Source organism: Lepisosteus oculatus, chromosome 4 (genome assembly GCF_040954835.1).
Source record: "Lepisosteus oculatus isolate fLepOcu1 chromosome 4, fLepOcu1.hap2, whole genome shotgun sequence".
Taxonomy (NCBI): domain Eukaryota; kingdom Metazoa; phylum Chordata; class Actinopteri; order Semionotiformes; family Lepisosteidae; genus Lepisosteus; species Lepisosteus oculatus.
The window spans coordinates 24,542,442-24,555,485 of NC_090699.1; the positions used below are offsets into that span (position 1 = coordinate 24,542,442).

The window sequence follows — 13,044 nt, forward strand, 5'->3', positions numbered from 1 at the left end:
TGTGAAAGCTGGCCAAAGTAAATAACTTCCTCTAAGGATTTACAATGTTAAACAGGACAAAGGACTTTTCATCTTTGAAGTAGCATAATAACTTTCACAGCAAAAAATAAATTTAAGTCTAAATTTAATTTAGACTAGACATCTAGTTATGTGCTTTAGCATTTTAATGATAATGTGATGTGCAGTATGTAGAAGGCATATGTAGTAAAATGTGCAATTTTATTTTCAAAATGGACTATTAAAAGGTTTTGAAACATAAGCCTTACCTGTTATCCCAAAACACCACCTGTTCATCTTTTCTTATGCACGTCTTGTTACTATGCCAGCATAAAAGTATGTAAAATTAAATCTGAGAACTCCTTGCACATCTTGTACATTTTTGTCTATCTATCAATAGGCAAGAACCATCTTTTAATGTAGTTAGGTTACAATCCTGGAATACTTAATGAACTAAGGCTTCTAAATCTACGCATAAGTACATGTATGGGTATGTGCTAGTAAACTAATGAAAAAGTATTTTTTTAGTAAAAGCAATAACATTAGCAATTTAGCAAAATAATTAACTTTCTAGTTTATGAAATTACAAATTAGAATATATCATTTCTGTTAGTCATATAAGGATTATTTTGAATAGGTTGTTCAAAAATGACCTAGAATATGGCGCTAGTCTATTAACTGCAATTTGTATCTTATAAAGCTACTGTATTATTGTTTGGCACTCATCTCGAAATTTATTACGTTAAATTTAAATAGTGAACTTGACAGGTTGGTTTCTTGTGAAGATTCACAATTCAGTATAGTAGAAAAAGTTACCTTAACTCTCTTCACCTAAGACCTGCATTACCATAATTTTGACAACTGCGGTTTACCATTTTGTGAAGAGGGCATAGAGCCCAAGTGTTATTAGAATAAGCCAATTTATTATCCTGCACCATACTTTGTTTTTTTTATAATTATACATGTTTTATTTAAAACCAATTTTTTTTAAAGAATTAAACATAATTCAATTTAATAAAATGTTTCCCACAATCAAGAATTATTGTGTGGCCACATTATTTCTTTGTTTCTGGTACAATTTAATGACTGCTTAATAAAGCCTTAAAATGCAAGGTTTGTTTACAGTCATTACAAACTAAACCTAAAATACTGCACACATTATTATTTAGAAAGACTACAAGTCCTTGTGTCTAGGTCTTCCATAGTCCAAGGTTAACTTCACTTGTCCTCTCAAAGGTGGTCTTCTAAAAAGGCCATTAATCTTGCAATATCTAACTACTCTGTATTTGGTCATGTTTTACACAAATGTCCGCCTATTTGTTGTTCCGACTCAAACATTCATTATGGTATCTCAATCTTTTAAAAAATTTCCAACTTCTCTTTTCCAAAATCCAGCTAAACACTGGCTTGTAAATCAATTGTTAACACATACACATAGCTGTTCGGGATTCTGGGTGGTGAACAGAATGCTGAACAGCTATGTGTAACCCATACTGGTATCACTAGTATGCCCATGACACATACAAATATTCATTGTGACAGAATATGCTGGAAGATGTCCCCTGTTTATACAGTAGAAATAATGATGTAAAGAAAAAAAGCAGTTTGCGGCAGAGCAGATTTTGCATCTTATTGTCCTTCTCTGAATCTCATTCAAACTTTTGAAACTAAGTCTATTTTTTATTATTATTAGATAACCTTCGGCTTGATCTCTATAATAATTTTGGGAGTCAATAGGGACAAAAGTATCTAGAAAAAATAAGATGCTTTCAGTATATATTGGGGTATATCACACAGACATCTTTGGATATAAAGTATATAACAATGTTCAGGGTTAAGAGTTTGTATTATTTTAAACTTTAAACTTAGCACAATTCTTTTTCGAATATCAGTAGTTATGGCAAATTTCAGGTTAATATGGTTTATTAAAATGTTTACTTCACCTTCTGTGGTGTCATTTACATACGGTTTACTATATGACACTGTGCCATTGATATATATTCATACCATTTGAATTTGTATATATGTTGTAGTTGAAGGTGACAACAAAAAGGAGACCAAAGGTACAAAAGGGGCAAAAGGAAAAGGAGATCAAAGCAAATCCATCAAAGTGGTAAGTTGAGCTAATAAATCTGTTAGTGTGAGATAGAAACTCAATAGTTTTCTGCAAACAAAATAACTTTTTAATACAGTTTGTTCATAAATGTCACAATGTTTATTGATCTCAAATTAGGATCAGAATTATGTATTTCCATTGATGCCTGTTCAATCTTCTTTTAAACTAGGTGCCTGTTAATCGTGCTTTGCCACCAAGCTGCATCCCAGTAAACACTCACAACTTCAAATGTATCCTTTTATTCCCCAATTTACAGAATGCACAAAAACCATTAATCTAGAAATTGAAATAATTAAGTAACATTTTGCCAGTCAACGGAGGGATTATTATTTTATTGCAGATAACATCCCCTTCCATCTGCAATTACACTAACAGATACTTTCTCATAATTGTTATGCAGGATTCACTGTTGAGTTTGTAATACTGTTCAAAAGTAATCCGAATACTTTGCCAAATAATAATCTGATTCAAATCAATATTATAGAAGAAAGATGTTATTAATTCAACTCACTAGAATGTAGAAACTAACCTGCAATTTTATAAAGTGTTTTTCTCAATTGAAATGTTATTTTTATTTTGTACTTCATAAGCACCTTGTATCCTTAAAATATTAGATCTCTTGTCAGATTGAGATATGGGTATTGAACCAACCAATTGGATGACTTACCACTGGTATCATGCATTACTAGCTGGTTTGGTTGAACTGACCATTTGTGGAACTGTACTTTTTGTGGTGAACAGGCTGTATTTTTCTTTTTAGGTTAATCGCTGTATCATAAAATGAAAATGTCTGTCATTTTGTAACAGACCCTAAGTTTTAAACATAATAATTTTATATTACTTTATCTTGCCTTAACAATATATTTTAGATATTGTTGACCCTTATAATGATGCTAGAGAAACAGGTAAGTGATTACTGACTGAGAAAATGTGTGCCATATATATGAATCTATACCATGTGTGCACTTATAAAGGCTTCAAGTTTATCCAAGAAATCCTATTGATGGTTTGTGTTTTAAATGCATTTTTGCGCAAATATAACTGTTTCTACCCTAGCAAAGGTAGAAGGACCATACATATGTAAGTAAACCACATTAAGTACCAGCTATCCTTTGCTAGGGTAGAAACAGTTATATTTGCGCAAAAATGACACATTGTGTTGTTAGCATGATGGCTACAATTGAATTGGCTCTCTCATTAGTCACCAAGGCAGATGTCCTTTATTAGAATGAACCCTGCTCTCCTAAGTATTCTAACTGAGTTTGAAATATGAATTGAAATTGAAATATATAAATAGTTCACATTATTTAGTTGTAATGTTAGCTTTATTGATATACAGTAAATATCACAGAAAGATCTACATTGATTAAAAAATCATTGTTTATTTTACATCTTGTCAATGTGCTCTTCTTGTCAATAATGCTGTTTACATGTCTTGCAATATTGTTGTCAATGTGTTAAATGGATTTGAAGTATGAGGCTCTTATAATAAACTCCAATTACTAAAACTAGATATAATTTATGGATATAATTTGCAGTTTTTTTTTTCCTGTGGAGTTCAAGGATGTTTCATCCCAGGAAAAAGAAAACCAGTACTGGTCCTCGAAGGCTTTTCAGTTTTCGGTCCAGCTGTGCTCATACTGACCAAAATCAGCTTTTTATTGGCCTAAGCAAAATTAACATCACCCAGTTCTTTGGAGGATGGAGCTTTAAAGTGATACTGTGGGAGATGTACTATGCATGCCTATATCAATAGAATAATTGTTACTGTCTTTAAAAAGAGTTGGTATTGCTGTTTGTTTGATGTTCTTTATTGTGTACTCTGTATATATATGGAATTTTATATAATAGTTTTGCTTAAGTGCAAAATGAAAGAATGTGAATAAAGCTCTTTAAAGGAATATACTTTATTTCTGTAACTGTTGACTAAGGTGAGCATCAATTGATGTATATAAGAAATTCTAGCAAAAATTGCTTCATGATTTATGTCCCATTTGCTGAAACGTATGCAAAATAGCTGTGCTGTGTCTGTCATGGCTTTGTTTTAAATATTTTCTTGGATGTACACTGCACTGCAAAAGTATAAGACATCTTAGAGCAGAGGAACAAGTAATAGGTTTATTCCATGCTGAAAAGAGAAGAAAGAAAACACAAAGTTTCGGCTGTGGAGCCTGATCACAACCGAAGAAGGCTTCACAGCCGAAACGTTATGTTGGAATAAACATTACAGCCGAAACATTACAGCATGAAATAAACCTACTACTTGTTCCTTTGCAGTCTATGCATGCTGACACAGCTACCCACCTGAACAACAGAACTATCAGGTCTAACTATTATCTTAACATTAAAATGTCAGTAGAAGTAGAAGAGCCATAAATGTGTTTGTTCATAAGGAAGTAAGAAAATTGAGTGAAAAATAGCTAACACTTTTACACGTTGGTGTAGCAAGATAATTTTTTCGTAATTTGAGATTGACAGCAAGATATAATAAGTAATTAAATGGGCTGAGTGTCATTACTATGGCGTATCCAGTTATAACTGCTAACACAAGTTTCTGAAGTATCCCTAAAAACTAGTATTTGCTGGGGCATCTATGCCAATATGTCAGGACCTTATGCTGCCTTGGGATATTTTTTTTTTCTGTGAAGTCTTGAGAATACCTTACCTAGCCTTCCTTAAAGGGATACCTTTACGTATAAAACCAGATTTGTCCATGTGTTATTAATACCTAGGATCAGACAATCCAGTGGATAAGATGAGAAGAATTGTAGAAGTATACAGCCAGCAGTTCACTCCTCATTGGGAAGGAATTATGGGCAGTGGACATACTCCAAGGTCAGTGTCAATGATTGCAGGCTATGTAACCAAAAATGTTACATACCTGCCTGTTCTTTAATTTAATCAGAATCATTTTGAAGTTCAAAATTGAAGTATTATTTTAAATAATATATTTCTCCATGTGATTTCTAGAGTTTGTGTTTAATTGATCCCATTTGGGCTTTAAGACACTTCCTTGCATTAAAATGCCCAAATTTGAAAGTGGCATGCCTCATGGTAACTTGGTTACCTTCCTCATAAATACTGCATATTGTTTTTTATGATTAATCACTCTTCAGTTTTTATTGACTAATTTTACCCTTAAAATAAGCCATTATTTGAACATTCAACATCCTTTTCAAATAGTTTTTTATCTTTGCATAATAAGGAGTAATGCATTATATATATATAAAAATTATGGACTAAGCATCTGGTATTTTCCCCTTACCACCTTACATGGTGTCAATTTGATGGTCTTTATTGAGTTCAATTTCAAAACGTAAAGTGGAAGAGTCAAGCATGATTTACACACCTCTTTCCACAATAAAAGAAACATACAAAAATACTATTCTTCCAATAAATTCTTGGCATTTTTAATGATTTATGTGGCTACCATAGTTTTCACAGCACTGATCAGTAATAGAATTTAAGTATCTTTCTAAAATAAGTAGCTTTCTAAAAGTAAATAATTTCTCTTGTTGTTTCAGTCATGCTGAACTTGAAGAACTGATGAATAACTGCAGTGCATTCATTTTCTATGGGGCCGAACGATTTCTAGCGAACATCATAACTTCTAAACTTGTTGCCATGAATTTTCAAGGTATAATTATACTCTTAATAATGTTATGCATTTTTAGGGTGCGCTGTTTTGCTTTTCAACTGTTATTTCAGATTTCACCATAAGTAAATAAATGCACCATAAAATGTGTGCCTTAATGTTGGAATACTATAACATATTTTTTTTCTTAAAAGGTTAAAGGTTAAAAATAATCCCATTAGAAAATTTAAACGAGCTATTTTGAATTTGAAACAGCTGTATTATTTTATATAACTTAGAAGCAGCCTGAACCCAAATATATTATTTGGTTTATGTAATCCAATTTGTAGGAAAAAGCATACTCTTTAAACAGCTTTAAAGAATAAACAACTTTCCGAATAATTTTGCAATAAATGGATACTGGCTCTTCAGGTGTGTAAGTATAGTCTGACCAATAAATAGCAAAGAAAAGTACATAATCAAGCCTAGAGGCTCATCAGGCTAGAGTCTATCCTGGTTTTGTAAAATTAAGTGGACTTGAGAGTACATGGCTCCCTCCTGGAGGGGAAACTAGTCTATCGCAGGGTTAATGTCAGCAGAGCTGGTCCCCACTTATTCATCTGGTGGACAGAAGAATTTTAGATACCTTAAGGGTTATAAAGTTTTTTATATATTTGTATAAACTTTATTTTTATACTGAACTGAGGAGAGCTGCATGTTTGAGAGCCAAAAGAGATCACCCATTGTTCAATTGCAAGAAAGTGCAAAGAGACATCTGAAGGCTTCAGTGTATTTTGTGATTAAGCAACAGTTGTTCAGTCTTGGTTTGATTTCTTCTCTGTTACAGTAACATTACAGTATATCAATTTGTTCCAAATGCAAATTCCTCACACCACACTCTTATTTTCTACCACATCATTCCTTTCATTTCTCCTTCGCTAAAAATAATTCTACATGAAGATGGCCATTGAGTGAAAGGGTATCTAACCAATGTCACCATCTAGTTGAGAACTTAGACTCTAATATGCTAGTCAGTATTGTTTTTTCTAATTTTCTAGAATTTCACTTTACAGTGAACAATAACAACTGTCACATGTCTGGAAGAGAAAGTGTGATTGACTTTCACACTGTTTTCCTCCAGAGTTTATTAGAGATATAAATACTATAGTGGTTACTAGTTTTAACATATAAACTAGTTATGAAGTTGTCTGTTCAAAAACAATTGCAACTGATGTTTGTTGTAAGGCAAACTTTGATAGATAGATACTTTATTGATCCCATGAGGGAAATTGCAGTGCAACAGCAGCTTTACATAGACAACACAGCCACAGTGTAATGAATGATACAATAATAATAATAGTACAATACATACAATATAATCAGTACAGTGAGGGGTGCACTAAAAGAGTTACTCACAATCCGGACACACTAAGAACAAACTAGAACAGAACAGTACGCAGAAAAAATCGTATCACACATATGAATATAAATATAGATGTAAATATATAGATATAAATATAAATGTATCGCATGGGTCCCTGGCATATATTGCACACACAAAAAATGGTTGTAAACGGGAAAAGCAAAGAAAGAGAACAGATGTAGCAGTAGATGTGTAGATGCGTTCAGTTCAGAAACCGGTCACTGTCAATGTTGCCTCTGCCCAGACGTAAGGTGGATGCGTTGTACAGTCTTATGGCAGAAGGCAAGAATGACCTCCTGTAGTGCTCCCTGTCGCACCGTGGATGAATCAGTCTATTGCTGAGCGTGCTCTTCATTTCTACAATCCTGTCATAGAGGGGATGGGAGATGTTGTCCATGATGGCCTCTAGTTTGGACACCATTCTCCTCTCAGCCACTAATTCCAAGGGGTCCAGGTCAGACCCAATGACAGATTGCTCAGCCATTTAGAATCCACTGCTCTAATCCCAGGGCCCCACCATACCACTGCGTAGAAAATGGTGCTTGCTACCACCAACTGATAGAACATATGTAGGATCTTACTACATACATTGAAAAACCTGAGCCTCCTCAAGAAGTAAAGTCGGCTCTGACCCTTCTTATAGATGGCCTCGATGTTCTTTTTGACTTATTGTATTTTCAAAAGTATTTGTATTTTAACACTTAAGATTCAAAGATTCCTACATCAATTTGAATACATTGTCTGCAATCTTAGCAGTCAAACAGGAAATTACAATTCCAACCTTCAGTAAAATGAAGCAAGCTAGACAGTGAGCAGTGATAGGTTATAAAAATGAGGAAGAGAAACTATCGAGGCTAATAGTATATTCATAGTACAGTATATCACAGACTAAGACAGTATTTATATGCTTATTAAAACAGCACTGGAAAATAAATTGAAACCATGATAGTCATCAGTATATAAGTAGCAGTACCTGATAAATATAAATCTCATTCTACTTGTATGAGCACAAAAAGACCTAGAGATGAAGAGAAGTGTAGGACATCCTGGGAAGACTAACGACAAGTCAAGTTTAACTGTTCATTCAGCCTTTTATTAGACATGTTTTAAGATGTGTTAAAACGATTTTATGAGTAGTTTTAAATTCTAATCTAATATTTTACACTTTTAAACCAGGTTTCACATGATCAGCATTTGAGATTATTGCCCTGATAAAATGTTTATTTTAACTTTTTAACTCTGTGTTCAGTATCTTTTGTAATTTTCTTTTCCAGAATGCCAGCTTGTGATCATTTTTGATCTTGTTCAGAACAGCTTAAGTGTACGTAGACAATCAAAACTGGATATAGAAAAAAGGTAAAAATATAACTGCCTTTTTCACACCAATGTTAACTGTGATTGATTAAAAATATTTAGTGTGTATAGAGAAAAGTTTCGTCTTTATTACTCATATTGAACTAAGTAAAATGGTTAAGACCTTGGTTCTCCTTTGTAAATTTCCTAGCATAAGTGCAATCATCTCAGATTTCTTTCCCAAAATATTGACCAACCCATCATTATATGCTGTCATCATTCTTATATACTTATAAAACTTCGGAGACAAATAGGAATTTGAAATCATATAAATCTGGTGTTTGTAAATTGTTCTTGTCAGCATAACTGTAGTATTTTTCCTTTAATATTCCTTCCAAACAGGGCGAGAAATGTTTTACAAGCTAGAAACACTTTTATATTACTGTTGAAGTGTGCTTTCTTGGAAAGTTTATAAATGTATTTGTAGAAGTACCAGTAGTAAACTTTTACTTTTAATTTTAATACTTTTTTTTTCTCTTTCAGTGCTTTGCATTTGTCATTGGAAAGACCGCTTGAAACAGCTGTTCTTTTGAGTCTTGCTGGTGTTCGCTCCATAATGGCTAACCAGTGGCATAGTACTTTTAAAAAAAATACTACCAAGATGGAATTACTTATAGAAAGTAGGTGTTTTACTATAAAAAGATGGAAAGGTCAAAACTAAATGCATTATTTAGAATTGTGTATGCATGAGTTGGGATACAAACATAACCATAGGTACAGTACACAGCAGGCAATTATATTGAATGTCAAAAGGATGCATAAGAGTTTCAAAAGCCTGTTTTTTGTTTTCAAATTTGGATCTATGTTCCTTATAATGGAATGCTGTCTGAAATAGAAACAATCCAAATTATCTCATATGGGTTAACTGTTGTTTTTCTCTTTAGATCTCTTGAAAGTGGGAATGACTTCTGGCCAGGCAGTTCATGTAGCTCGTAAAAGTGAAAGTCAAAGCTTTCCATGTGAAGAAAGGGAATTGGTTACCCTACCTGTTGAAAATGAAGGTACTGAATAAGCATTTCTCTATTTTCAAATTTCCATCATTTATTTTTATTATACCCTAATGGACAGTACATTGTATCTTTGGCAGGTAATCATTAAATTACTTACATTAGTATCTAGCATCTTTGTGGGTCTTATGAAAATCTAAATCAGCTCAAGCTCCTGGTAGACATATAAAATTAATCTATCTGCGCTGTTGTGTACCTCTGATATAAACACTTATGAAACATACAAGTTTATATTTCTAAGAACTATATATATTATTTATATACCTAACATTATAAACCCTTAACTGAAGTAGTACAACATTTGGAAAATTGACAGTTTTAACAGTTTCGAGTCACGAGAAAAGGTTTTAGTTTTCAGTGATTCTGCTTGATTACTAGAAGTGTAGGTGGATTGTGTCCCTTTGACAAACCTCGCATTCACACACTTTTTGAATTAATTATTCTGATATTTTTTTTAATTTTGATTGTTCAGGTGTTTATTTTAAGCATAATTTTTCTCCTGGATAATCAAATACAGTAGCTCATATTAAAGTTACTAAATTTAAAATATTCTAAACTTGTATTTTTAATGTGGGCTGTATGCATCACCTTTTTTCCCTCCGTGTTCTACAGTAACTTTGCGAAATTGAAATTTCTGAGAATAGGTCAGGATGGGTGTCTGTGGGACCCTTGACTTGCCATTTAACAGCAGCCTTTACTACTTGCTGGGTGAATACAGGATGGTACACTGTTCAGATGTAACAGGTTCCTTTGTTCATTTTGGCATGTTTAAGTTATTAAAGGACAGTTTTATAATAATAAGCTGCCTTTACCCCACAGGTAGTCTCAGAATAAACCTGTTTCTTACCACTCTCTGGTACAGAGGTACAACATAATAACATCTATAATAACACAATAATTCCTGTTGATGGTTTATTTCATGGGAGACCAAATTAAGTAAAGGTCCGATGATCAAGAGTCGTGAATAAGAGCACACTGTATATACTGGAATATATGTTTTGGTATATATTTATACAAGAGTTCTCCTTGCATCCAACCTGCAGTTAATTTGTAGTACTTTTCAACCAATGGCCAGCACCAGGTAGATTTTTCATAGGATTTCAATGCAGTTTTCTTTCGCAGATCTAATTCCCCTTTCTTGTTATTTGGGTTTCTACAGTAACTGTCCAATTAGTTCAAGTAATTTTAATCTTCCGTTGAACACTATTCCTTTTATATGTCTTGAAATGTACTGGAATCAAGTGGTTACCAAATATGTTTTCCTGATAAAATAATGGTTGACTGAAAATATTTTGTAAAGGTGTATTCTCAATATAAATCTATCAGGATTTAAAAAAGAAAATACTTTCTCAAATGGATCATCAATTTTATAACCTTCGCATACAGTAGGTTCTGACAGTTAAACAGGTAAAAATACCATTTTAGCAAACGGCTGATTTCCTTAAAGGAGTTTATCTGTTTTAAATACAGTTTAGATTTTTGTATTTAAAAATATAAATTTCACTATACATTTTTCCTGTGATTTCTTCTGTGAAAAACAATAATTGAGCTGTAAAATAAAAAGGGTCTCATTAGAAATTTCAATCAATTTGTACATTTATAAATGATTGGCTCTCCTTCTTTCAAAGACTTAACATGTTTCCTCTACATTTCCTCTACATGTCTTTCTTTAGGTGCCATGGATCCTGGAAAAAAGAGAGATGTAATCAGTTGTGTCAAGCATCCAAAACATACCACTCTTTCGCCATCAGCTTTCAACTTCATTGTTTATGGGCTTCCTAACTTGGTTGTAACATGATGTCTTTTGACACTATATAACTGCTTACCTTAAAATAAAGACAAAATGAGCAATATTGTGCACTCTGCCTTACTTAAGATAGTTATATTGAAAATATTAACATTATCTAAGTATATTCCATATACAATTCAAATAGTCTTCAAAGTTCATAACTTAGTGCAGCAGTAAACTGTTTGAATTGACTACTGTGTTTGGAGTCCAGAAAAAATATATTATTTGCTGTAAACCCACAATGTTTTATTTTATTCATTATAATAAGCTATTAATACCCTTGGCTCAAGCTTCAGGCATGCTGCAGGACATTTAGCAAAAATATCTCTGAGCTAGCAGGCCTGTTGGTGATTTGGATTATTGTACAAGTTTTATAGCATTGTTTGAGTGAACCTGAACATGTTTTAATAAAATGAAATTACAGAATAACTCATATAATTAAAATCATCCCCAAGATATTTTTATATTTAAACACTTCTGTCAAATTCCATTGATGTCATTAGGATACAAATAAAATGCATTTTACAATCTGTGTGGATTTACAATCTGTATGTTACTAAAGCAGTTCCAAAATATATTAGTGCAACATGTGCTTACATGTGAAATGATGCAACCTACAAGGTAAACAGTGTTACTATTGAATGGTTAAATAATAGGTTTTGTCAGTTGTATTATATTTAGATATCACAAATATTACAGAAGGATGATGAATTTAAATTGCAAAATTAAGTCTGTTTTCTAATGTACTTTAGGCAGTTTCTTACTTGAGCAAGCCTAATCAGATGTGACAAATACTGCACCTTTATTGTGTGCTGACTGTCGTATGAACAATTAATTTAACCAAGAGATATAAACTAAAAGGATACATTATAGCAGAGAAGTTAAATAACAGTACAAGTTTGCAAAGATTTTTATAATCTAATAGTATTTCAATAGCTTTTCTTTTGCATTTCCACTAAATATTTTTGGGCACTTTTTTTTACAGTCGTGAAATGTGTATTTGTGATCAAGAGATTAATATAAATACATTCGATCATTTTAGACCAATAACACATTCTGTATTCAACCCAGTGATTTCTGGTTGCCATAGTTAAGACATTCACTTTGTTGCATATCCATTTGAGGCAATAACTACATGAAACCTGTGACACATTGAGCTCAGCAAACTGATACGTTTGAGATACTTTGCAAAGCCTTTATTGCAGTAGCCTTTGAGTTATTGCCTATTCTATGGGGTGTCCTGAGTTCAGTATTTTCTTTAGCATGTAAAATGCAATTTAGAACTGGATTTAAATGTGGGAATAGGCTTGACCAATCTAAGATTTTCCACTTTTTTCTCCTGAAGAACGCCCTTTCATTAGCCATAAGTTTTGGGGCATGAAAACTCTGCTCAATAAGTTAAGTCTTCTACATTACTAAACAATGTTTCGATAAGCTTCAAAATTCAGTCTGCTGCTGTCGGTAATAATCACAACATGATTAAAGACAAGTGAATCAGTTCCAGTGGTGGTTATGCATGCACAGCCCATGACATCACCTACACCATGCTTCTCAGATGAGGTGATGTTCTTAAGAGTATATGCAGTTCCTTCCTTGCTCCATACCTTCACTTTTGGTAAACGTTTATCTTGGTCTCATCTGTCCATCAGACTTTGTTCCAAAAACCTCATGAATCATCATTGAGCTTCTGATCTTCTGTTTTTGGTCCTAGTCAGAGATTAACATTTTACAGCATAGCTATTGAGATCCTGCTTTTTCTGTCTTTTACAAACTGTTGATTTTTAT

At 32.8% G+C, this 13,044-nt stretch overlaps 1 protein-coding gene across 6 annotated transcripts in view; it reads left to right on the forward strand.

The window, feature by feature from the left end:
• The window catches only part of LOC102691875 (cilia- and flagella-associated protein 46), a 57,106-nt gene extending 45,317 nt beyond the window's left edge, over nucleotides 1-11,789 (forward strand). For all 6 annotated transcript variants that reach the window (XM_069188973.1, XM_069188975.1, XM_069188974.1 and 3 more), the window contains 9 exons: nucleotides 2,031-2,110; nucleotides 2,283-2,343; nucleotides 2,983-3,018; nucleotides 4,846-4,948; nucleotides 5,638-5,750; nucleotides 8,385-8,466; nucleotides 8,947-9,083; nucleotides 9,348-9,464; nucleotides 11,144-11,789. In XM_069188973.1, the coding sequence (XP_069045074.1) occupies nucleotides 2,031-2,110; nucleotides 2,283-2,343; nucleotides 2,983-3,018; nucleotides 4,846-4,948; nucleotides 5,638-5,750; nucleotides 8,385-8,466; nucleotides 8,947-9,083; nucleotides 9,348-9,464; nucleotides 11,144-11,268 (854 nt within the window). In that variant the 3' untranslated portion in view covers nucleotides 11,269-11,789. The remainder of the gene's footprint in view (nucleotides 1-2,030; nucleotides 2,111-2,282; nucleotides 2,344-2,982; nucleotides 3,019-4,845; nucleotides 4,949-5,637; nucleotides 5,751-8,384; nucleotides 8,467-8,946; nucleotides 9,084-9,347; nucleotides 9,465-11,143) is intronic.
• The last annotated feature ends 1,255 nt before the right edge of the window (nucleotides 11,790-13,044 follow it).